General features: G+C 48.8%; 1 protein-coding gene across 4 annotated transcripts in view; it reads left to right on the plus strand.

The window, feature by feature from the left end:
• Nucleotides 1-22,555, plus strand: part of ABCC1 (ATP binding cassette subfamily C member 1 (ABCC1 blood group)) — a 126,705-nt gene that overhangs the window by 65,768 nt on the left and 38,382 nt on the right. For all 4 annotated transcript variants that reach the window (XM_064478472.1, XM_064478471.1, XM_064478473.1 and 1 more), the window contains exons 10-16: nt 847-1,008; nt 4,056-4,148; nt 5,826-6,029; nt 15,136-15,282; nt 16,887-16,974; nt 19,403-19,478; nt 21,725-21,851. In XM_064478472.1, coding sequence (XP_064334542.1) covers nt 847-1,008; nt 4,056-4,148; nt 5,826-6,029; nt 15,136-15,282; nt 16,887-16,974; nt 19,403-19,478; nt 21,725-21,851 — 897 coding nt within the window. The remainder of the gene's footprint in view (nt 1-846; nt 1,009-4,055; nt 4,149-5,825; nt 6,030-15,135; nt 15,283-16,886; nt 16,975-19,402; nt 19,479-21,724; nt 21,852-22,555) is intronic.

The raw sequence follows: 22,555 nt of genomic DNA on the forward strand, positions 1-22,555 counted from the left end.
TCCCTTCGTTTCTTAGCCTCTGGGCCCTGTGCGTTGGGAAGAGACTCTCCAGCAGATTGTCAGGAAAGATGGACTTGATCATTGGTTGTCAGCCCTCTCTGTGAGTTAGACTCACCTGGAGCGCATCAGGATCTGCCGAGGCCCAGGCGGCACCCCCACCAGTCAAGTCAGGATCTCTTGAGGGTGGGGCCCAGGCATCAGTAGTTCTAAAACTCCCCAGGTGAGAGTATGAAACCACATTAAAAAACCAGGGCGAATTTTCCCTCCAGGAGATGTTTGGCAATGTCTGCAGACATGTTTGGTTGTCATAATTGGGGGTGAGGGCATCAAGTGGATGGAGGTTGGGGACGCTGCTGAACATCCTTCAGTGCACTAGACAGCCCCTCAAAGAACGGTCCAGCCTCAAATGTCAGTAGTACCAAGGATGAGAAACCATGGCCGAGACCTTGGTCCTTCAGCCTGATCTGGGGACCAGCATCACCTGGGTGCTTGTTAGAAATGCGGAGTCCCACGCCCTGCCCCAGTCCTACTGAGTCAGTAACTGCACCATAACAGACTCCCTGATGGGGAGGGAAGTGAAGTGTGTGAAGCCCTGGTTTTGGCGACCTCTGAGGTCCCCTCCGTACCGAAGAGCTCAAGATGGACAGGCAGTGAGCGCTGTCGATAAGAGTAGGGGCTTTGTGACAAGACACATGAGCTGGGGAGGCAGATAAGCGGGCAGGAGAGGCGAGCAGAGCAGTGGCCTTTCCACTGTTGAGCTGTCTTCTTCCTCCACATGGGCCTGGAGGGAGGGCCCAGGGCTGTCACCTGCCACACTCACCCTCTTCCCTCTCCTCTCTCCCGCAGGCCCTGGTGATCACCAACGCAGCCAGAAAATCCTCCACCGTCGGGGAGATCGTCAACCTCATGTCCGTGGACGCCCAGAGGTTCATGGACCTGGCCACGTACATTAACATGATCTGGTCAGCCCCTCTGCAAGTCATCCTTGCCCTCTACCTCCTGTGGCTGGTGTGTGTTTGACGTCGTTCCCGGGGCGCATGGGGAGGGACCTCCATGTGTGGGCAGTGGGGGCGGGGGAGTGGGTGTTGTGTCAGTGGTAAGAACCTGCATAGCGCACTGGCGTTTCTTGCCATCATTCACATTTTATTTCCTGGCCTGTCAGCCAGTTCCTTTCTTCAGTTGTTGGGTTATGTTCTCTGTGGTGGCATGATATTTGTTTGCATTTGTTTCTTCTTGACAGTGTATACAGTTAACAACCCTATAACATTCACATTGTATTTCTCCCTCTGTATCCTCCCAAATGCTAACCAAACTCACTTATTCACTAGTCTCAGATTATGTTGGTCAAGAATCTCTTGGTTGTAGGGGGTAGAAATCCATCTTAGAGTAACTTAAGCAAATAAAGAGAATTTTGTGGGTGAACGTAACTGAAAAGTCCAGGGGTTTGGCTTCAGATATGGATGGATCCAGGAGTTCAAACAGTGCTGCAAGGACTCATGCTTTTTCCTCATTCCTTGGCCCTGTGTTTCTCTGAGTTCACTTCTTTCTCAATGGGCTTTCTTCAGATGGCTCCATAGCTCTGGGCTTATATCATCGTTATGGATAGTGGTGCCAAGAAAAGAGAATACACTGTTTTCCTCTTTGCCGCAGCCAGAGTCCCAGGGAGCAATCTGATTGGCCTGACACAGTCCTATTCACATCCATGAACAAATCACTGTGAAATAGGAGGCAGAGTTCTCTGGTTAGGCAGCCTGGGTCCCTTGCTCTCTCTCATTGTGTGGAGGTGGGAGTGACAGCCCTTCCACGTGGGGGAAGGGCAGTTCCCAAAATATAAATATGACGAGCAAAGATGCTCATAGCCTCATACATGCCTTATTCTTTTCTACCTCTGAGCCTTTGCACATCCCTTTCCTTCCACCAGGAACTCCCTTTTCTCTTTTCTCACGATGGATGAAATCCCACCCAAATTTCAAGGCTATAACAGTTGCCTCTTCCACTGAATTTTTCCCCCCTCAGTTAAATGGACTTCCTCCATCAGAGAGACGTCTTGGGGCATCCACTTCCCTAGAAAGTGCCGTCATGGAACACTTCTTTTAGAGCTGCCTTCAGAGATGGTTTGTGACCTGCTGAGAAAATTGCTTTGTTTTAGATGAGAGTTGCTGAATGTGTTACTGGTATCTGGGGCTGGGTAATTCTTTTTTGTTGGGCTAACTGTCCTGTGCATTGTAGGGGGTTTAGCAACATCCCTGGCCTCTACCCACTAGGTACCAATAACACTACACCTCCCCTCCCCCACACTCCCACCACCACTTGTGACAAGTGTCTCCAGGCGTTGCCACATGTCCCCTGGGGGAATACTCCTCTCTGGTTGGGAACCACTACTTTAGACCCAAGATAGAATTTCTCTGTTTGGTGATCAAGAACACAACATAGGATAGCGTCTCTAAGCCTCAATGTCCTCATCTGTAAAGTGGTGATAACAGGGGAGCCTCATCATAGTGACGTTGGGACAGCTGAATAAATTAGTTCACGCAGCGTTCATAGAGCAGGACGCGGTCCACGGGCATGCTTGGTATCTTTTCGTGACCGCTGCTTGCTGTCAGAGCTGATTGCAAATGTTTTAGATCGCTGGTGAAAGTCACCTTCGTTCTCAAAGGTTGATTAATCCTCACTGGGCAGAGAGACACCACAGAAACCATTAGGGGCAAAAGCAGCATTTTGGGGGGAATTCGGGCTGGAGCGCCCGAGTGTGGCTGCTTGGAAGGGACTGCAACACTCTTACCTTAGTTCCGTCTGTCTGTGTCCACTGAGTACATGTGCGCTGGGCCAACTTCTCATCCTGTCTCCTCTCATTTGTGTGACTTGGAAGTTGAAAAATGTCCGTCTGTATCTTGTCCTGGCCAGGGTCACTTAACCTCTCTGGGTGCACTTTCCTTATCTGCAAATGGGATAATGGACCAGTCTTGCAACCTCTTACCTACGAGTCCCCAAATCAAAAAAGCTCTGAAAACTGAACATTTTTGTTTTTTCTCTCCTGCTGTAACATTTTATTTTTCTGATTCCCTTACACAAGTAACAGAATTTGTATTCATATAGTCAAAAATGTGTGGAATATTGATATTGTTGACATCATTTAGGGAGTTCTCTTTATTAGGCCTCAATCTCTAAAACGTGTTTTTGACATCAGTTTCTGAAGTAAAATAATAGTGAAAGTTTTTCTTGACACATTTGGTGGCAAAAGCTGACCTGATGTGTGATTTATAATGTTGATTATCCATCTCAGTGGGAATATTCCTCTTTTGCTGCTGAAAAAAAATCTGTGTTTGCTTATGGAGTGCTGTTGCCAGGCACCAATGAGGGTGTGATGTATGACTGTACCTACCTGTGTCGAGGTCCCCAAGACCACTCCAGGTGGGTGATTCACTAGGAAGACTCACCTGTCATTTATGACAGTGAGATTAGCAACATCCGGCGAAAACCAGGGACAAGCTCCCGAAAGTCCTCTCCCTGTGGAGTCACGCAAGATGCACTTAATTCCCCAGCAAAGGGGTGTGACAGTTTTGACAACAAGTGTGAACGTTACCAGCCAGGGAAGCTCGAGAGAGACCCGGCTTCCTGGGGTTTTACTGGGGGCTGGTCACACCGGCAGCCTCTGGGATTAATCAGCATAAACCATATTGTCTGAACAGTTTAGGCTCAGTGAGTCACTCTTATCAGTCCTGAGAATAGTGGGAACCCTCCCAAAATCCAAGTGCCCAGACGCCAGCCAAGGGCCTTTGAACAAGATAAACCATCAGGCGGGCTGCGTTAACTATTTTCTGCTCAACATCCTGTTACCTTCCTGAAATTCTTAAGTTCAAATTTGCAGAACTCAAGCTGATCCCCAGGGTTTCAGATAAAGGATCATGGACTTGAATGTTCTTAAAGAGTTTGTGGGACCCGAAGAGATGCTCAGGGATAAACCTGAAAAGTAACACGGCTGCCCCAAACTCGCATGGGGTGGCTCGGCCCGTGGGAGCCCCGTGCTAAGGCCTTTGTTTTCGTTCCTTCCGTAGAACCTGGGCCCCTCCGTCCTGGCTGGGGTGGCCGTAATGATCCTCATGGTTCCCCTGAATGCTGTCATGGCCATGAAGACCAAGACCTACCAGGTAGGCTCCAAGCTGGGCCCCTGCCTGAGGCCTTTCCACTTGGGTTTTAGCTGCGTTCCTTCTGCACAGGCCTGGGGGGTTTCAACCTTGCCTCCCTGTTGGAATCCCCGGGGGAGCTTAACAAATGCTGATGCCTGGGCCCCTTCCCGGGATTCTGATTCCCTTAATGTGTGTGGGACCTGGGCAGGGGGAGTTTTTAAAGCTTCCCAGGTGATTATACTGGGGCTGCCAGGGTTGAGAGCTCCTGAAATAATTAGACTTCCTGGGCCAGTGACCGAAATCACTCTGAACCTCCGGGAAGTTCCTTATTTCCCATGAGTGTATTCCTTTGTGTCTGTGTGTATTTTGAAGAGCTGAGTAAAAATCACCCATCTTTCCCCTCACCCCCTCACCCCCCCCCCTTACCTTAGGCTGGTCGCAGTGTCAGACTCTTTATTTTCAGAGATACTTTGTATTTCTTAAGTTTTTAAATACCCAAGTAACAGAGTAATGCCTTCTCATTATAAACAAAAATTTCAAATAAAACAAAATTACGCGAATTAAAATGGAATGTCCCTTTCTCAATCCTCTCAACCACAGTGAACACACTGAAACAGATCCTTCTAGATCTGTGTGTTTGTATAGAGATCCGACTGTAGAGTTAGTCTCAGTGTGTATATGTGTGTTTTGTGGTGGTGTTACCATGTGTATTCTTACCCAGACGGTCCTGTCTGGCAGCACGATAGTATCATTTGACGCCACGCTGAGGGGATTGCTCTGTGGCGTGCCATATAGTCTGACTTCATTCTCTTGAACTCGTGCCTAATGGTCCATAGCAGAGATGGGCCGGAGTTCAATTCTCTGCACCCCTGTTGATGGCTGTTTCTGATGTGCCTGTGGAATTTCAGCCGACAGAGCTTGGCCACACTGATGATGCTGTAGGAGAGATGTTCCAGGACGTGGGCCTGTGGGAATTCGATGTGGGGAGGAGGGGGGGGCGGAGGATAGACAAGGAAGGGGGCAGGGGGCTGTGTCCCCTTCATCTTCTTGTGCCGGCTTCCCTGAGCCTCTGAAACAGTCACAGCCTTCAACCTCATGTTGCCTAAAGTGTCCTCTGGGACCCAGGAGTAACACACCACTTAGTGATACTGTTCTCATGAGCCTTAAATAACTAAATGCATGTGAAGTGCTTAGAAAAGTGCCATGTGGAAATGCCAGAGGACAGTAAAAATAACAGCCGTGTGGCGTGGGCACCCAGTGGTCGGAATTGGTGCCGGCTGGTACAGAGACATTTCGGCATTTTCACCGCGTACTGGCTGCAAGTCAGTAAAGAAGATAAGAAAACGGAGGCAAACAGTATCATCTCTCTTGTGTTTGGATCAGAATAGGGCCTGGGCCCTTTCCTCCCTGGATGCTGGCAGGGCTTTTCTTGCCTCTGGTCCCCCCTTCTAAATAGAAGAGTTTTCTCTGACATCAGATTTAACGTGATTCAAAGCGGGTTTTTCCCTTGATAAAGGGATCCTCTGGAGTGCTCTGTGGGTCAAGAGCTCGGGTTCGTGGGGAGTGGAGGGCCAGCTTTCTCCCCGTCAGGGAGGCCCATTTTTAGTTAAGGGGGTCGTTGAGGGGTGGTCTGCTGCCTGGGCCAGCACTGGGCGGCCAGTCCCCCAGGTGTGGTGTTGAGTTCTCCCCTCTCTGAAGGTGGCCCACATGAAGAGCAAAGATAATCGGATTAAGCTGATGAATGAAATTCTCAACGGGATCAAAGTGCTAAAGCTTTACGCCTGGGAGCTGGCATTCAAAGACAAGGTGCTGGCCATCAGGCAGGAGGAGCTGAAGGTGCTGAAGAAATCTGCCTACCTGGCCGCCGTGGGGACCTTCACCTGGGTCTGCACACCTTTCCTGGTGAGTGAAGCCAAACCCATCCTGGCCCGCATCCTTTGATATTTTACTTTGTTGTCCTGCCTGAACAGTGCTCAGAAGCCACTATTTCAGCAAGGCCTTCTCCGACTACTCCTTTTTAAAACTGCCACCCCTGCCTTTTATTTCATTCACAGTTTCCCTCCCAGGGGTTTGCAGAGTAGCCAGTTTAGGAAACTGTTACAGGTTCATGAAGAAATGAGAAATTTGTGCCGGAATGTAAGCCGCAGCTCTCTGCTTCCTTCATTGAGAAAGTCTTGCTAAGAAAAACAATGTCTGATGAACTAAATTGCGTGCGTGGTGCTGTAGCTGAGTTTCATTCTGATGTCAGCTCCTTATCTACTGCCAGCTGGTCATGGGCTGTGGGTTGGCAGTGGCCCATGGGCCACACTTGGAGTGACAGTGCCAGACACACTCTGAGTCACTTATTTCATGAATTGTCTCTTTCCATTAGAAGGTCAGCTCCAGGAAGGAAGGAATTTTTTTATTTAATCTTTTTTTTTTAATTGAGGTATAGTCAGTTTATGATGTTGTGTCAATTTCTGGTATACAGCACAATTCTTCAGTCATACATGAATTTACATATATTCATTTTCTTATTCTTTTTCACCATGAGCTACTACAAGATATTGAATATATTTCCCTGTGCTATACAGTATAAACTTGTTTATCTGTTTTGCGCATAGCAGTCAGTATCTGCAAATCTCGAAACTCCCAGTTTATCCCTTCCCACCCCCCTCACCCCTGGCAACCACAAGTCTGTATTCTATGTGAGTCAGTTTCTGTTTTATATGTAAGTTCTTTTTTTTTTTTTTTTTTTTAGATTCCACATATGAGTGATGTCATATGGTATTTTTCTTTCTCTTTCTGGTTACTTCACTTAGGATGACAATCTCCACGGCCATTCTTGTTGCTGCAAATGGCATTATTTTTATCATTTTTTATGGCTGAGTAGTATTCCATTGTAGAAATATACCACAACTTTTTTATCCAGTCATCTGTCTATGGACATTAGGTTGTTTCCATGTCTTGGCTATTGTAAATAGTGCTGCTATGAACATTGGGGTGCAGGTGTCTTTTGGAATTAGAGTTCCCTCTGGATATATGCCCAAGAGTGGGATTGCTGGGCCATATGGTAAGTCTCTTTTTAGTCTTTTGAGGAGTCCAGGAGGGCAAGGATTTTTGTCTTTTCTGTTCACTGCTGTATACTTGTACTTAAACAGTACACAGTAGGTGCTCAACAAGTACCCGTCATTCATTGGGAAAAAAAATTCAAACCATACAGAAGGTTGTGAAATGTAAAGGATATTGTCCTCCCTTCTACCTGTCCCTTTCCTCCTGAGTGACAGTTTTATATGCCTTTTCGGGAAAAAAAAATATACATATAGATATTTTTAAAATATTTGTAATATATTCAAGTAGAATGATACTTACATGATGTTCCAGGCCTTTTTGGGATGTAATATATACCGTCTCAGGTCATGCATTCATATCTGCTTCGTCTCCCTTAGTGTTGCACCAGAGTTGACTTAACCCGTCTCCCGCTGCTAGCCCTTTTAGGCTGGTCCCTATTCTTTTCTGTTGTGACCCATGCTGCACTGAGTGTGCCGAAACACGTCTTTACTTTAATGGGTCTATCCCTGGCCGGCCAACTTTGGAAAGTTTAAAGATAATGGTGCAAGGTACTATTTTCCGAAGCTGGCTGCAAACTAAGAGACCATATAGAGATGGGCCGTGGAAACCTTTTAAGCACAGTTGAGAGTTAAGAATGGTTAAGGATTAGGGGTAGGAGGGTATAGCTCAGTGGTGGAGTACATGACTAGCATGCACAAAGTCCTGAGTTCAATCCCCAGTACCTCCACTAAAAGTAGTAACTAAATAAACCTAATAACACTCCCCCAAATAAATAAATAAATAGAACAATAAAACAATTAAAAAAAAAGGAATGGTTAAGGATGACTTCAGATCATGTCCGCCATGTTTGTTTTTTCTATCTTTGTATTAACTGTGTCACTCTTTTTCTTTTTTTTTTAATGCTGTGCTAATAATGGCTATTACTTCTTAGTTATGTTGGCAAATATATATTCTTGAGGTTTCTATGACTAAAACCACACATTTTCATAAATAAGAAAATTTTCTGTTAGGCTGCCATCCGCTTCATCACAGTGGAGTTGCAGGTGGAATGTTTAAGGAAACTCCTGCCTTTTCAGCGTTTATCGAAGTGTTTATTCTGACACTGGATTTTATCAGGTTCAGCTTAACGTCTCCCAGAGTCTTACCTAGAGCACAAGAATGGGTGGTGGGAAGCAGAGATGCTCAGACTTGAGTGAGCCCCAGGGTGACCTGGAGGGCTTGTTAAAGCGCAGCTCGCTGGGCCTCACCCAGAGTGTCAGCCCTGCTGGGTCTGGGTGAGCCCTGAGTATTTGCATTTCTAACGTGTTCCCAGGCGCCCCTGTTGCAGTTGGTTCGGGTTCCACACTTGGAGAACCACTGGAGAAGATCCCTGGTACCCAAGAGTGGGGCCGAAGGACGGGCAGTATGGGCATCACTGGGTTGCTTATTAGAAATGCAGACTCTCAGGCCTTCCCCAGACCAGCTAAAGCAGAGCCTGAATTATAACAGTCTCTCTGTAGGTGATTAGTATGCACATGGAAGTTTGAGAAACCCTGGAAAAAGGAAGAGTAAGCAAACCTTTTTCTGTATAAGACCAACTAGTGAGTGTTTTAGGTGTTCTGGGTCCTGGGATCTCTGTTGCAGCCGCTCATGTCTGCTGGTGTAGTGCAGACACGGCTATGGAGAACACAGAATGGATGGGTGTGGCTGTGTTCCCATAAAAATTATGTATTTTACGGGGGGAGGGTATATAGCTCAGTGGTAGAGCGTATGCCTAGCATACATGAGGTCCTGGGTTCAATCCCCAGTACCTCCATTAAAAAAATAAGTAAGTAAACCTAATTACCTCCCTGCCCAAAAAACAAACAACAAAAATTAAAAAAAATTAATTTACAGACTCTGAAATTTGGATTTCATATAATCTTCATCTGTCATGAAATATTATTATTATTATTATTATTATTTTACTCATTTTAAAATGTAAAGTCCAGTCTCAGCTCACAGGCCCAGACACAGACGGGTGGGCCACGGGCCATAGCTGGCCAACCCCTGGCTTAGTGGAGTGGAGTGTTCTTCTGAGAGTCAGGACCCCTGCTGAATTCTGCTGCCAGCCCACAGTGTGACCTGGACCTGAAGCCGGTCGTTTCGCCTCCCTGGGTCTGAGGTTCTGAGCATGGAAGATGGAGGGGTTAGGCCACAAGGATGTCACATGCAGGCCCTGTCCTCCCCCCGACTCCCATGCCCCTGGAGACATTCCCCCGGGCAGTCGTGGTGCTCCCTCCCGCAGAGTTAGGCTCAAGCAGCCCTCCAGGTGGCCGCTGCCAGTTGCCTGGAGTTGCTCAGGCAGTGACGTCTCTTAGCTGTTCTGGGACTCTGTGTTCCCTAAGATCCCTTCCGGCCCCAGTGCGCCAGCATTCCAGCCTGGAAGGGTCTGCCATCTCATTCTTTTCACACTCAGTCTCCCCGACTTTCCCCATGTCTTTAACGACTCTGTCTGGTGTTGTTTTTTTTTTAATGAAAATATAAGATTGGATAGTAGTTACAGAGGGTGTTTGTTCTGTTATTTTCTTTAAACTGTCCAATAGTGTTTCCATGTTAAATATACCTGTTAATAGTCTAAATATATGGTACATTTTATTTTAAAAACAGTAATGTATTCACATGGTGCAAATAGTTAAAGCTGTTTCAGGGGGTCTACAACTGAGTTTCTCAGTCCAGCACCACTGACATTTGGGACCCAATAATTTGTTGTTTCTCTGGGGAGGGGGGCATCCTGTGCACTGCAGGAAGTTTAGCAGCATCCCTGGCCTCGACCCACTAGAAGCCAAGTGGTACCTCTCCCCTCACCTTCCCAGTCATCACAGTCAAAAATGTCTCCAAACAGTGTCAAATGTCCCCTAGTTTAGAGCCACTGGTCTGCAGTGGGGTACTGCTCTTTCCACCCTCCACAGACCCCCGTCACCTAGCTCCCTTCTCTGTACCAGTTTCTTTTGTGTATTTCCAGAGAGAGTCTGCATCTGTACCAGCACGACACTGACTATATGCAATACATGTAATTAAACATATACAGCTCTCTTGTTTACTTTACTTGTACACAAGTGATAGCGAATCACACAGAAATCCAAGGCATTCGGATTGCACTTCTTTAAATAGGAAAAGGTCTGTGGCCAGTAGGCTCAGGCCACAAGGTGTGCAGTCCGTGGGTTGTGTTACACTTAGAACGGGGGAGCCTTTCCCCATAACCGTCTGCTTTGCACGTTGGATCCTCTGGCAAAACCTGCAGTTTCCAGCTTGTCACCCGAACTGCTAACCGTTCAGGCATCATCTCCTGCCCTGGCCTCAGTTAGGAAGCCACAGCAAGAGCTTGGGAGTGGGACTGGCTTTTCTTGACCTTGAATTTGCCCCTCAGTTTTTGGGCGATGATGGGCTTCCAGAGACAGAGTTGGTTGAGCTGCTTGGCGTGAAACAGATGAGCCCGGGGGGTCAGTCGGGGACCTTGGCCCTGGCCGAGACACCGAAGGCTCTGACTACATTAGGATAAAATATGTGGTCCTCGGTTCCCTTGGAAGGTGTTTGCATGTTCTTTCCACTGGTGAATTCCTGCGCTTCAAGGGTGATGAGGTGTTTACCCACCGGTAGGTGTGATAGAAGACAGAGGCCCTGGGAGGTCAGGCGAGAATGGGGACGCCATATGGCGGGATTGATGGGGCTGTTTTTCTGGAATATGGAGCCTGGCATTTATCATGTCCTCATGTCCACTTAGTGCACTTTCCTAAAATAGCATCCTCAGGCAGCCGTCAGTATTTAGCATTTGCTGTCTTGGAAGATTTGAGAGCTGCTTGCCTTCTATGTGTCTTGAATCCCCCTTCTTTAGAATAATTATCATTCCATATGTCAATTACCTGTTGTGCAGTTCTCTGCTGACCAGAACATACATGGACCTTGCTTTTTTTTTTTTTTTTTTTTTTGCTGTATCCCTGTAACACAGGGAGACTTGGCAGGTGGTACACACTCAGTAGGTTTATGTAGAGGAGTGATTGAATGAATGAAGATGTAAATGTATCATTAGTCAGAAACTATCTTGCAAGTGGCAGAAACCTAACTTAGATCCACTAAAGTGAAGAAAAGAAAGAGATTTTTGAGTCACAAAACTGAAAAGTCTAGGAAAGTGCTGGTTTTAAGCATAGCTGGGGTTTCAGGCATGACTGGATCTAGGTGTTCCAAAGATAGTATTGGGATTAACTTGTTTGTCCCTCAGCTCTGCTTTCTCCATGGTGATTTCTTTGTCAGATGGGTGCTCACCATGCAATTACAGTTCCTCCTGTCATCTCAGTAACCACTGTAAGGAGAGATTCCCCCTTTTCCCATTAGTTCCTCCAAAGCTAGAGATTGAATCTTGCTGGCCACATGCTTGTCCCTGAACCACTGGGGCCAGGGGGACGAGCTGCTTGGATTGGCCAGGCCTGGGTCACGTGGCTTCTGTTGGAGCTTGGGGTGGGGTGTGGGCAGTTTATCTGTGGCTGAAGCTCAGGGACTGAGACTGGGGGAGGTTCAGCTCCGCAGGGGAAAACTGCCATGTTGTTACCAGCAACAGAAATAGATGCTGGCCAGGCAGAAAGAACAGATGTCCACACGAAGAGACGTCAGGTTTTTGAGGCTGGGCTGGGGTAGATGGTGCAGTCACTTGCCCCGTTTCTCAGCGTGGAGGCACTGTTAGCACTTAGTGGGGATTTTTTTGCATCTGTGATCCTCACCCATTGTAAGGCTGCAGCAAACTCCAGCTCCCCCCTACCTGCAACCCCAGCCACCTCCACACTCTTCCAAACACCTGGATAATTCCTGTTCTTCACTAGCCCGTGAGTCTCAGAATCTCCAAACCTGCCTCACACTGTGCCCAGTTAATAATTGAAGGGTGAATGAGTGCCCTCCACTTCCTGGAGAAGCTGGAGCTGTGGCTCTGGCAGGGGCCACGTGATGTTGCTCCCTCTGCTTCCCATGCTGCCAGCAGCCACCCCATCGGCTGGGCCACGGGAGCTGGTATATTCTGGTGGTGAGATGCCCGAGGCCTGGTTTTCTCCTTTGCTGAAGACATACCCTGTGTATGCTTTTGTGCCCTCGGGCAAATCCACCCTCCCACCCACCCACCCATCCATCGGCCCATCCATTCATCCATCTACCCACCCATCCACGTTTACTAAGTATCTGCCATGGCCCACTGCTGTCCTAGGCACTGATGATAGAGCAGTGAATACTGCAGACAGAAATCCATGCCCTCATGGGAGTTCATTCATTCTAACTGGGAGCTGCAGACAGTAAACAATGAGCATAATAAATATATCAAATAATATACTAAACTGTCAAAAACTCTATAAAAAAAAAAGATTCTGGTCAGAACGATAGGGAAGGCTTACAGTTTTCAAGTAGGATGTTCAAAGGCTTAACTGTGAAGGTGACATTTGAATCTTAATCTGAGGGAGGTGAGAGGGCCGAACAGGGACAGCGAAGAGTGAGTGCCAAGGCCCTGAGGCAGGACTGTGCCTGCCCCGCAGAAATAGCCACAGGGGCCAATGGGGCTGGAACAGAGGGACGGGGCGGGGAGAGTGGAAGGAGAGGAGGTCCGACGAGTACAGAGGAGGGTCGTTTACACATCTGGGGGGCCCTGGGGCCTGAGTCAAGACTTTGGCTTCTGTACAGAGGTAGAATAGACTGATTTTGGAGAGGTGATTTTTAAAAGAGATTTATTATTTTTAGTGAGATACAATTCACCATTTTTATGTGTACAATTAAATGATGTTTAGTATATTCACAAGGTCGCACAACCATCCGCACTGTCTGGTTCCCGGAACATCTCCACCGCCCCAGAAGGAAGCCCTGCACTCACCGGTGGTCACTCCCCACACCCCATTCCTCCCATCACCCTAGCCCTCAGCGCCCACTAACCTACTGTAGATTTGCCTATTCTGGACATTTCATTTTGGAATGAAATCATGTAACACGTGTGGCCTTTGTTGTCTGTCTCGTTTCACTGAGCATCTTGTTTTCAGGGTTCATCCATGTCACAGTGAGTGTCAGCCCTTCATTCCTTCTAACGGCTGAATACTATTCCTCTGTGTAGATGTGTTTAGAGAGTTTTGAGTGAAGAGAACCTCTGGTTGAGAGGCAAATGTGTCATCATTACCTGGAAGAGGGGAACTGGGATGTGCAGCCATCCCAGGGATCAAGTGTCTGTGGCTTTTTGAGCACCTAACCTCCCTCTTGGCCACGGAGCCTGGAAAATTCCTGTGCCTTACCTCACGGTCACCTCAGTCGTTAATGTCAGAGCCAGAACAGCAACCAGCTCTGCTTCCAGTGCTTCGTTCTTGGGACCCAGTTAATTGATTCTTTGGAAAAATAGTCCAGGGAGTCTGGACTGAGTCCTGACACAAGAAATAAAACAGCTGCCATCTACTGCATTTTACTGTGCCCTGGGCACGGTGCTAAGCACTTTATAGAGAGCCTGATTTCTTGCTGCCGGAAGCCCTGCCAGTGTGCATCCTGATCCCCATTTTATAGATGGGAAAACAGAGGCTCGCTTGGAGAGGTGAAGTGATGTCACAGCCCAGAGTCACACAGCAGATAAGCAGGCAGAGCTTATGGTTTTAATTTTTAAGATATACAGCCTTCTAAAGGGTCACAAAGAAGTGAGGCAGCTGAGACCCTGCACATACACTGGACCACAGCCACACCAGAATCTTGGCCACACCAGGATCTGATGGCTGGCCATCTGCTTTGAGCTCAAAAAGAAGGTCCCAGGGCAGTTTATTTCCCCAGGGGCTAACATGGAGGTGGAGACCTTTGTCCATCTGCTCGGGGTCCAAGGTGTTCCAGGTGGCTTTGGTAGTGTGGACCAGGTGACCTTGGGGGTGTTACCAGCCTCCCCTGTCAACACCTGGCACTGCCTTCACTGGCAGGAGGACGGGGCACCGAGAGCCACCTGTTGATCTTTTACTTCCCTCCCAAGCCGATCTGAGCAGAGCAGCGCAACCCTAGATTATTCAGGGACCCCTTCCTTTTTCCTGTTGAGGGAGGTGATGTCTCAGAACAACCAAACCCAAATTCCAGTTGGCAAGGTAGCAGAATCCCAGGACCCACTGCAGGGCTTAAGGCAGGTCTGACTTTGTGGAGAGGGGAGTGCCCTTTGGAAGACCCTTGGACCTTTATTTTCTTTCTTTCTTTTTTTTTTTTTAAAGTGTTCCTTTCCTGGGGGTATAAAACCATATACTCTGAGCTAAGGAAATTTAAACAGTGGCCGAATCCTCCACCTCTACCCTCATTTCACAGATGAGACAGTGGACGCTCGGGGAGAGGAGGTGACATGCCCAAGGTCTCAGTGTTCCTTGTGCCCCGGGTCCTTCTAGGCATTGAGGATACAGCCGTGTACAAAACAAAGTCCCTGCCTTTGTGGAGTTTACGTTTCAGTGCAGGAGACAGACAGTAAATACCAAAATCTTACAACGTAAGGTAGAAGTAGGTGCTATGAAGAAAAATAAACTGGGATAAAAGGATGGAGAGCTATAGGGGGCTGTTCTGGGTTGGGCAGCCTCTCGGAATGGGGAGAGAGAGTTGCCAGGCAACCATCTGGATGGGAAGGTTGTTTCTGGCAGAGGGAACAGCAAGGACAAAGGCCCGCAGGTGAGCTTGCACCTGGTGGTGTTGAGGAACCCCGAGAATGCCCGTCCAGTGTGCCCAGAGAAAGTTGGTGGGAGAGGCCAGGTCTTTGGGCTCCTGGTCATTGATTTATCAAGTTCATTGTTTGAGTGTTTAGTGAGTGCCTGCTGTGTGTTAGACACTGCCTCGGGTGTTTCTGCTGCCTCCAGCAGCCAGTCATAGGCCCCTGCGGCTCACGGGGTGGGATGGGGAGGACTGGGGACCACGCTGCCCCGGGGGGACTTGTAACTACTCCTGCGACTGTGAATCTGACCCAGCGTCCTGCTTGCAGGTGGCCCTGTCTACGTTTGCCGTCTACGTGACTGTCGACAAGAACAACATCCTGGATGCCCAGAAAGCCTTCGTGTCCTTGGCCTTGTTCAACATCCTCCGCTTTCCCCTGAACATCCTCCCCATGGTCATCAGCAGCATCGTGCAGGTACAGGCGAGGCTGGGGGACTTCAGGGAGGGGATGTCTGGGGAAACAAAGCAAAAGGGCATGGAAGCCCCCCTGGAAGCAGCCGCCTCTGCGTTACCCCTCCCACTGTGCCGGGGTGGGGGGCTTGGTGAGGCCCCGACTGCTGGCTTCAGGCTCTTTTTGGTCCTGCCCTGAACTGAGAAACACCTTTAACTTCTTGAACTCACCCTGGAGTATGTGAAACAGAAGTTGTTGCAACTAGGGTTTCCCAGGATCTGCAAGATTCTTTCTGAGACATCTGGTCCCTTCTGTTCTGATTGCGTCTGTTCCACCCTGCCCTGTCCTGTCCTGTCCTGTCCTGTCCTGTCCTGTCCTCTTTCTTCAAAAATTCGGCTCTTGACCTCCTATCTTGATTTTGCAACCCACTCGTGGTCCTTGGCCCAAATGCCCTAGAATTCTCCAGTTCCAAGAGGTGATTCTGGAGAAGAGACCGCTCAGTCACACCTACACCCTCTGAAGCTCCTGCGCTTTCCTGCTGACAGTGTGTCGCACATTCTTCTCCCTAGCCTTGCACACTTTGACCTGAAAACTCTATTTTTAACCACATGAACAAGTCAGCCTTAATATTTGGTTGTATAACCCTGGTCATAGGCTTGTTAAAATATGAATATAAACCAGCACATAAACCCCCTTCTTATTATGAACAGTTTCAAATGTACACAGAAGTGGAGAGTATTATGGTAATGATGTGTGCCCATCACCCGGATTCAACATTTTGCCACAATTACTTCATCTAATCTTTTTTCTGTCTTCTTCCCTCCCTCTCTCCTTCCCTCCCTCCATTCCTTCCTTTCTTTGCCGAAGAATTTTAAAGCAAATCCCAGACATCTTGACACTTCACCCATAAGTACTTTAGCATGCATTTCTTTTTACGTAATTATAGTACCATTACCGTACCTAACAAAATTAACGGTTATCTCTTAAAATAATATCCAATCCATATTAAAATTTTCTAAATTGTCTGACAGTCTTTATAGTTTGAATCAGGACCTTTGCCTTTTTAAACATTTCTTTTTACTGAACTATAATTGACATAAAACGTTGTGTTCAATGTGTACAGCGTGGTGATTTGATACGTGAATATGTTGTGATGCCATTATCACTGGACGCCTCTGTCACACATCTGTTACATCCTATGATTATCATTTCTTTTTTGTGTTGGGAGCCATTAAGCTGTGGTCTCTTAGCAACTTTGAAGTTTATTTCTCCAGTATCATTGGCCGTAACCACTGTGCTGTGCATTCAGTCTCCAGGACTCGTTTAGCTCCTGGTTGCAAGTTTATCTTAAATGCAACCATTGTCTTTGGCTGTTTCTTAAGTCCCTTGTCAGCTAGAACAGTCCTCTGCCCTCCTTTTTAATACCGGTGTGGGCTTTTAAACAAAACAAAAAGAACCCAAACCCATTTATTCTGCGGCATCCGCTCAGTGTAGGAAGTACAGAGCCTTCAGAAGAAAGGAGGATGTGGGCCCTGCACACCCAGGGAAAACCACTGTAAGTGATCCTCGGCCTGTTTTGCAAAAACACTTTTAAAAATAACCACAGCCTGTCATTGCTTTGTGTGTAGGCAAGTGTCTCCCTCAAGCGCCTCAGGATTTTCCTGTCCCACGAGGAGTTGGAGCCCGACAGCATCCAGCGGCGGCCCATCAAAGACGGTGCGTCCTGGGAGAGTGGGCGACTGCAGGGCCTTACCTAGCGCTGCCCAGGATGGCAGACTTGACCTTGGGTCGTCTAGCTCTCTTGCTGAGAGGCGGCCCCCTGAGCGAGGCCCACCCCTGAGGGCCAAGTTCCGGGGCCTGGACCTTGATCCTGCTCTGAGTAGATGAATGGGCAAATCAAGGACCTTGGAGATTGACCCCCCCCCCCCCCCCGCATCCCCACTAGCTTTGCATCCCTGGGCAGGTCACTTCCCTGCTCTGAGCCTCAGTTTCCCCATGAGGGCAGTGGAACTCATGGTGCCTTTCTTTGGCGGGGCGTTACATGGATTTTTATTGGTAGGTTTGTTTATTTTGTAGCTTATTAATTTGTCCTTTCCCAGCAGACCTCCCCTGAGCAGGGATTTTACTTGTGGCTGTATCTCCAGGCACTTAATAAAAAGCATTCATAGTGCTGACAGTAGTGACCACTTTTCGCTTAAATGACATTCCCACCATACATGTCCTGTCCTCACCCATCCATACGTAGCTCACTGCAGCTCTCCGAGAGATGCTGCGGAAACCCCCATCTGCAAATGAGGAAACTCGCCCAAGTAACTCACACAGCCAGTAGGAAGGAGAGTCAAGACTCACACCCACAGCCAGTCAGCAGTTTGTGCTCCCACCCACCGCAGTGTCTCCACACTGAGATGTACTGAACACCTACTGTGTGTCGATCACTGTTCTAAGGACTGTCTGTTTTGCTCCATTCCCTCCTCATTACAGCCCTATGAGGCTGGCCCCATTCTTACCAGTCCTGTTTTTACAGGTGAGGAAAGTGTGGCACAGGGAAGTTAAGTAACCCACCTGTGGCTCTCCAACAAGAAGGTGGCAGCAAAATGATTTTCAGGCTTCCCTGACCTCTACCCACTAGATGCCAATAGCACCCACCCCCACCCCCCAGTTTTGACAACTAAAAATGTCTCAAGACATGATGCCCCTTGCGGGGCAGAGTCGTTCCAGACTGAGAACCACTGCTCGCTGCATGTCGCTGACCTGTGGTTGTCCAGTTTCTGCTGTCCTGAGGACTGAATTGTACCCCCGTCTCTCTATCACACACACACACACACACACACGTACACGTATACAGACACCCCCCCCCCCCATGCCATCTACGCCAGGATTGGATTTCCCTGCATGACACAGGGCTGAAATTTGAGGCAGCCAGGGAAGTTTCGAGCTCCTGGAGTTGTTCACAGCGCACTGTGAGTGTCACGTGATGTTGGAAAACCCCTGGGCTTCAGTCCAGCCTCAGCCCCCTTCCTGCCCTGGTGGCGGTTAGACTGAGATGTTTATCTACACTCACTGGGTGCCAGGCAGGGCCCCCGTTGGCAGCTCGGGGCCAAGTCTTGGGGCCAAGTCTTGCGGTCTGTAGCTTGACCAACTCAAGTGGCTTTTCTTAAATTCCTTAAATAGTACCTTTCAACTTCCTCCTTGTTCTCTGTTTTGGGGGGGCGGGCAATGGGAGAGGAGGAGATCAAGTTAGGTTAACCAGTAACTTCCTCTGTCTGCAGGTTTTGTGTCTTTGATGGGTAGGGGAACTTATTTCTTCATTTGACAAGTTAAAAACACCCTCATCTTTAGGTGGTTTTAAGGTGACTTATAACTAAGAGTCAAAAAAAGTTGTTGTAAGTGAAGGGCATGAAGTAAAAAGAAAATACGGGGGAGGGGAAGAAGATGAAGGCAGAGGTGCTAAACACCTCAGTCACAGAGTGCTCCCCCCACACCCGGCCCCTCCCATAATGCAGACTTTGTCTTTAACGCCCTCCCCTCCCCCGCCACCATTTCCCACTTCCTGTCCCATCCCTGCTGTTTACCGTGAATGACTGGTGCTTTAGAAAGACTGACGTGCTGTGATGTGAGCAGGGTGGCGGGAGGGAGGGGGGAGACAGAGAGAATGCTGGGAAGTGAGTTACCGGGCTGCTGTGGAATCCAAAGGACCCTGATTTGAATGTAAAGGAAGGGCCCGAAGGTGTAGGGAGGGCCAGGGGCCAGTCCAGCCTGATGGACAGGCATCCTCACGAGGCCGCTTCTTATGCCCTGTGACTCTGCTAGGCCCACCCAACCAGAGCTGCAAGAACCTCCCAAGATGGGTGAGGGAGGCCCCCGGGGCCCCCCTTGCCTTTCCAGATGATGCAACCTCCTATCTTTCAAGACAGAGCCCTCTTGGGGTTTCCTTCTGCTTTCTGGGTCTAAGGCTGCCTCAGAGCAGCTGGTTGGGGGTCTTCTTTAGAAAGTGTAACTGATGTAACCAGATAATGCCTAGTCTGAGTGTTTAGTGTCTGGGGTTGACCAACTTCATTAGGAGGAACAAAAAGTAAGAGCCTGTTGCTCACTCTCAGGCCGTGGCTTCATTTCTGCCTGACTTGTCATCTCTGGTGCTTTTCAGCCGGGATCACAAACAGCATCACTGTGAAGAATGCCACATTCACATGGGCCAGGAACGATCCTCCCACGCTGCATGGGTAAGCAGGACGTGGAGAGAGCTGTGGGGCTGTGGGCAAACGTGAGTTTGAATTCCCATGCTCCAGCTGTGTGACAAAGAATAGGTCACTTTCTGAGCCTAGTTTGGCTCATCTGGAAAATAGGTCCTGTCATACCTGCTTGGGCTTCAGGGAGGAGCAGGTGAGAGCGTATCTGGCTCCGAGGGTTCCCTCGGATTATAAGTAACAGAAACTTTGCACAGATAGACTTAGGCAACAAAAGGAAATTTCTAGTTCACATAACTGAGAAGGTCCACTTTCAGGTACAGTGTGATCAAGGGACTCAGTGCCATCAGGGCTCTCTCCACCTTGTCTTGTTCCCCTTCAGTCTGTACAGCTGCTTTCTCGGGTGTCTTCTCCCATGATCCAAAGGTCCCCCATCCACTCCAGGTGTGCCTCCTCCGTCATCAGGAGGCCCTCTTGCCTCTCACGGCCAGGGTGCGTCATGTGCCCCTCCCTCAGCCAGTCGCCGGCCAGGAGAGATGGAGTACACTGACTGGCCGAGCCAGGTCTGAGGCTGTGATGCTGCCCCTGGTGGCAGGCAGGCTGGGTCAGCTGAAAGGAATTCTTGTCTGCTTAGACTTGCTGTTGGGATGGATTTGTTCTCTGTCCTCTCCAAGATCCCCTGTCTGCCTGGCTCCCCCTTTCTTACCATTTCCACATCTGGGACCCTACCCACCCACTTCTTATTTTTCCAAATCACAGCATCCAGGGAATTGACCTAGTTCCTGGGCAGTTTGTCAAGGGCCTCTAATTTCTTTTTGACAGGAGGCCTTGCTCAGCGGCTTTTAGAGGCCTCCTTAAGGAGGCCCCCAAACACAGGGCCAGAGGTGACATTTTTAGGGGCCATATTTATCCCCAGTGCCTTAAACAATTATCCCTTTACTGGATAGCAAATCATTGCTGTTTTATCTTGGGAGGCGGGGACAGGCGAGGGAACAAACTCTAGAGAAAAGAATCTGTCCTTTGAAAATTCATGGTGGGATTGCACGTTTAGGAAGTTCTTCCTTATGTCTGACTTAACTCCTGCATGCTTCAATTTTAGCTTTTCTCTCTTGCCCTGCTTCACAACTAAATAGCCTCTATCTGTCCCCATCCTTCCCTCTGTCCTTCCAATCTCCAAGGCCTTCTTGTTACAGTCACCATCCCCCGCCCCATGAATCCGCCTCAGATTTCTCCATCCGAACCTTCTCTTGTCAACCTGTAACGTATTCCTGTCTCACCTGGACGATTGCAGGAGTTGCCTCACTAGGCTTCCTGTTCTGTTCTGGCCCCGTGATCCATTCCCATCACAGCACAGAACAGAAGAATAATCAGCGAGACCACACAGCAGGTTCACAAGCATCAAACAATCAATGGCAGCAAAATCCATCAGCATAATAGGATGTTGAAATCATAGTAGCTGCAGTTGGAAAGTGCAGCCAATGTGAGTGAACCCGAGGAGGCCCTGGGCGTGCCCGCCTCCCCTGTGTGGGTAGAATCCCAGCTCCAATTTTGCTGTCAGCAGTGGTCGCAGTGGGCAATGGTCCATTGTCCTGTGACAGCCAGTCTTGCCTGCAGAACACTGAGTTCGATTTATTGTACTTCACCTACTGTTATTTGTCAAAGGGCGATTTCAGTAGAGACGCGTTTCTGAAACTCAGACTCACCTGTGTCAGGCCCCGTGCGTGGCTCCCAGCTGCAAAGCGTGTCCTTTGAGGCACTGCTGGGTCTGGCCACCACCCACCCGCCTCTTCAGGACTGGTCTCACTCTCCCTGCTTCATCCTGTGTCATCAGCATGTCTACCTCGATCTCGTCTGTGCCTTCACATCCGTGGGCCTTTCCTCAAGCTGTTCCCAGGTGTCTGCGTCTGGGGTGTGCTTGTTCTTGCTCACTCTTCCTCCAGAGTTTGTTTTGAAGTGTCCTCTTCCTCTGGGCACCTGCATCAGGCCCCCAGGCAAAGTTAATCGCCTCCACTCATCATGGCTTGGTCCCTGGTCCCTCAGGTCTCTCCCGTAGCCTTTTCTAAGATGCAGGTGCATCCCAGCACCTGTTGTGGGCCTCATTGGTGGAGGATTCTGAGACCATTCACTGAACTAAGCTCATCTTAGAAACGGTGGGAGGAGTTTCCAGACCTTGAAGGCTCGTGACAGCCCTGCCTGCCGTCTCTCTCTCCACACAGGCACCCCCGGCCCGCCTTAGTTCGGACAGGGGTGTGGCTGAGCCCAGATGTGTCGTTTCGTTTCAGCATCACCTTCTCCGTTCCGGAAGGTTCCCTGGTGGCCGTGGTGGGCCAGGTGGGCTGTGGGAAGTCGTCTCTGCTCTCAGCGCTCTTGGCCGAGATGGACAAAGTGGAGGGACACGTGGCTATCAAGGTAGGAGGAGGCCTGGGTAGGGGTGTGGGGAGCTGACGGCCTGAGGGAAGGCCAAGGGCACTGCTGGTTTCTTTCTTGACGACCTTGTTAATGAAGTGGGAACAGTGAGTCTCTCTCCTCTCATTCTGTCTGTCTGTCTCTTGACATTCTTTCTCCTCAGTGTTGTAGAAAGCAGGATTTTGGTGTTATTCCCTGCCATGTCTCAGCACCTAGGATAGTGCCTGGTACGCAGTAGGCACTCAATAAATACTTAGTAAACACACAGATGCTCCCTCGTCTGCCGGCTGCCTCTCATTCCCTCCTCATCTCCGCCCTGCAGTGTGCGTGTCTCGTGGCCTCCTTACGCAAGAGTCCTTCTGGCTTGTTCTTTCTCTCTGTGATTCTCTGTGTATCTCTTTGTATAAATGTAACAAAATTTGAAATTTTTGAATTATGTTGTTGGACTATTTTCTTTGAGAATTCTTTTTAAGGGAACTATTTAAATTCTGAGTGTTTATTGGGTTCTTAATGTGGGGCTAAACAGATACTGTGGTTTTATTGCTTTTAAATAAGGAGTGTTTTGAACTAAGTTAAAATATTCCTTAAGAGAGAGTTTAAGAGGCTGCTTTAGGGAACGGATGAGTCCCTTCAGAATCCAGGGCCTTGTTTTGCGTTTAGCTCTTTCTCCATGCGGCCTTTCCCTGGGGGACAGATTCTCTCCTCGG

Source organism: Camelus dromedarius, chromosome 24, assembly GCF_036321535.1.
Source record: "Camelus dromedarius isolate mCamDro1 chromosome 24, mCamDro1.pat, whole genome shotgun sequence".
NCBI classification, from domain to species: Eukaryota; Metazoa; Chordata; class Mammalia; order Artiodactyla; family Camelidae; genus Camelus; species Camelus dromedarius.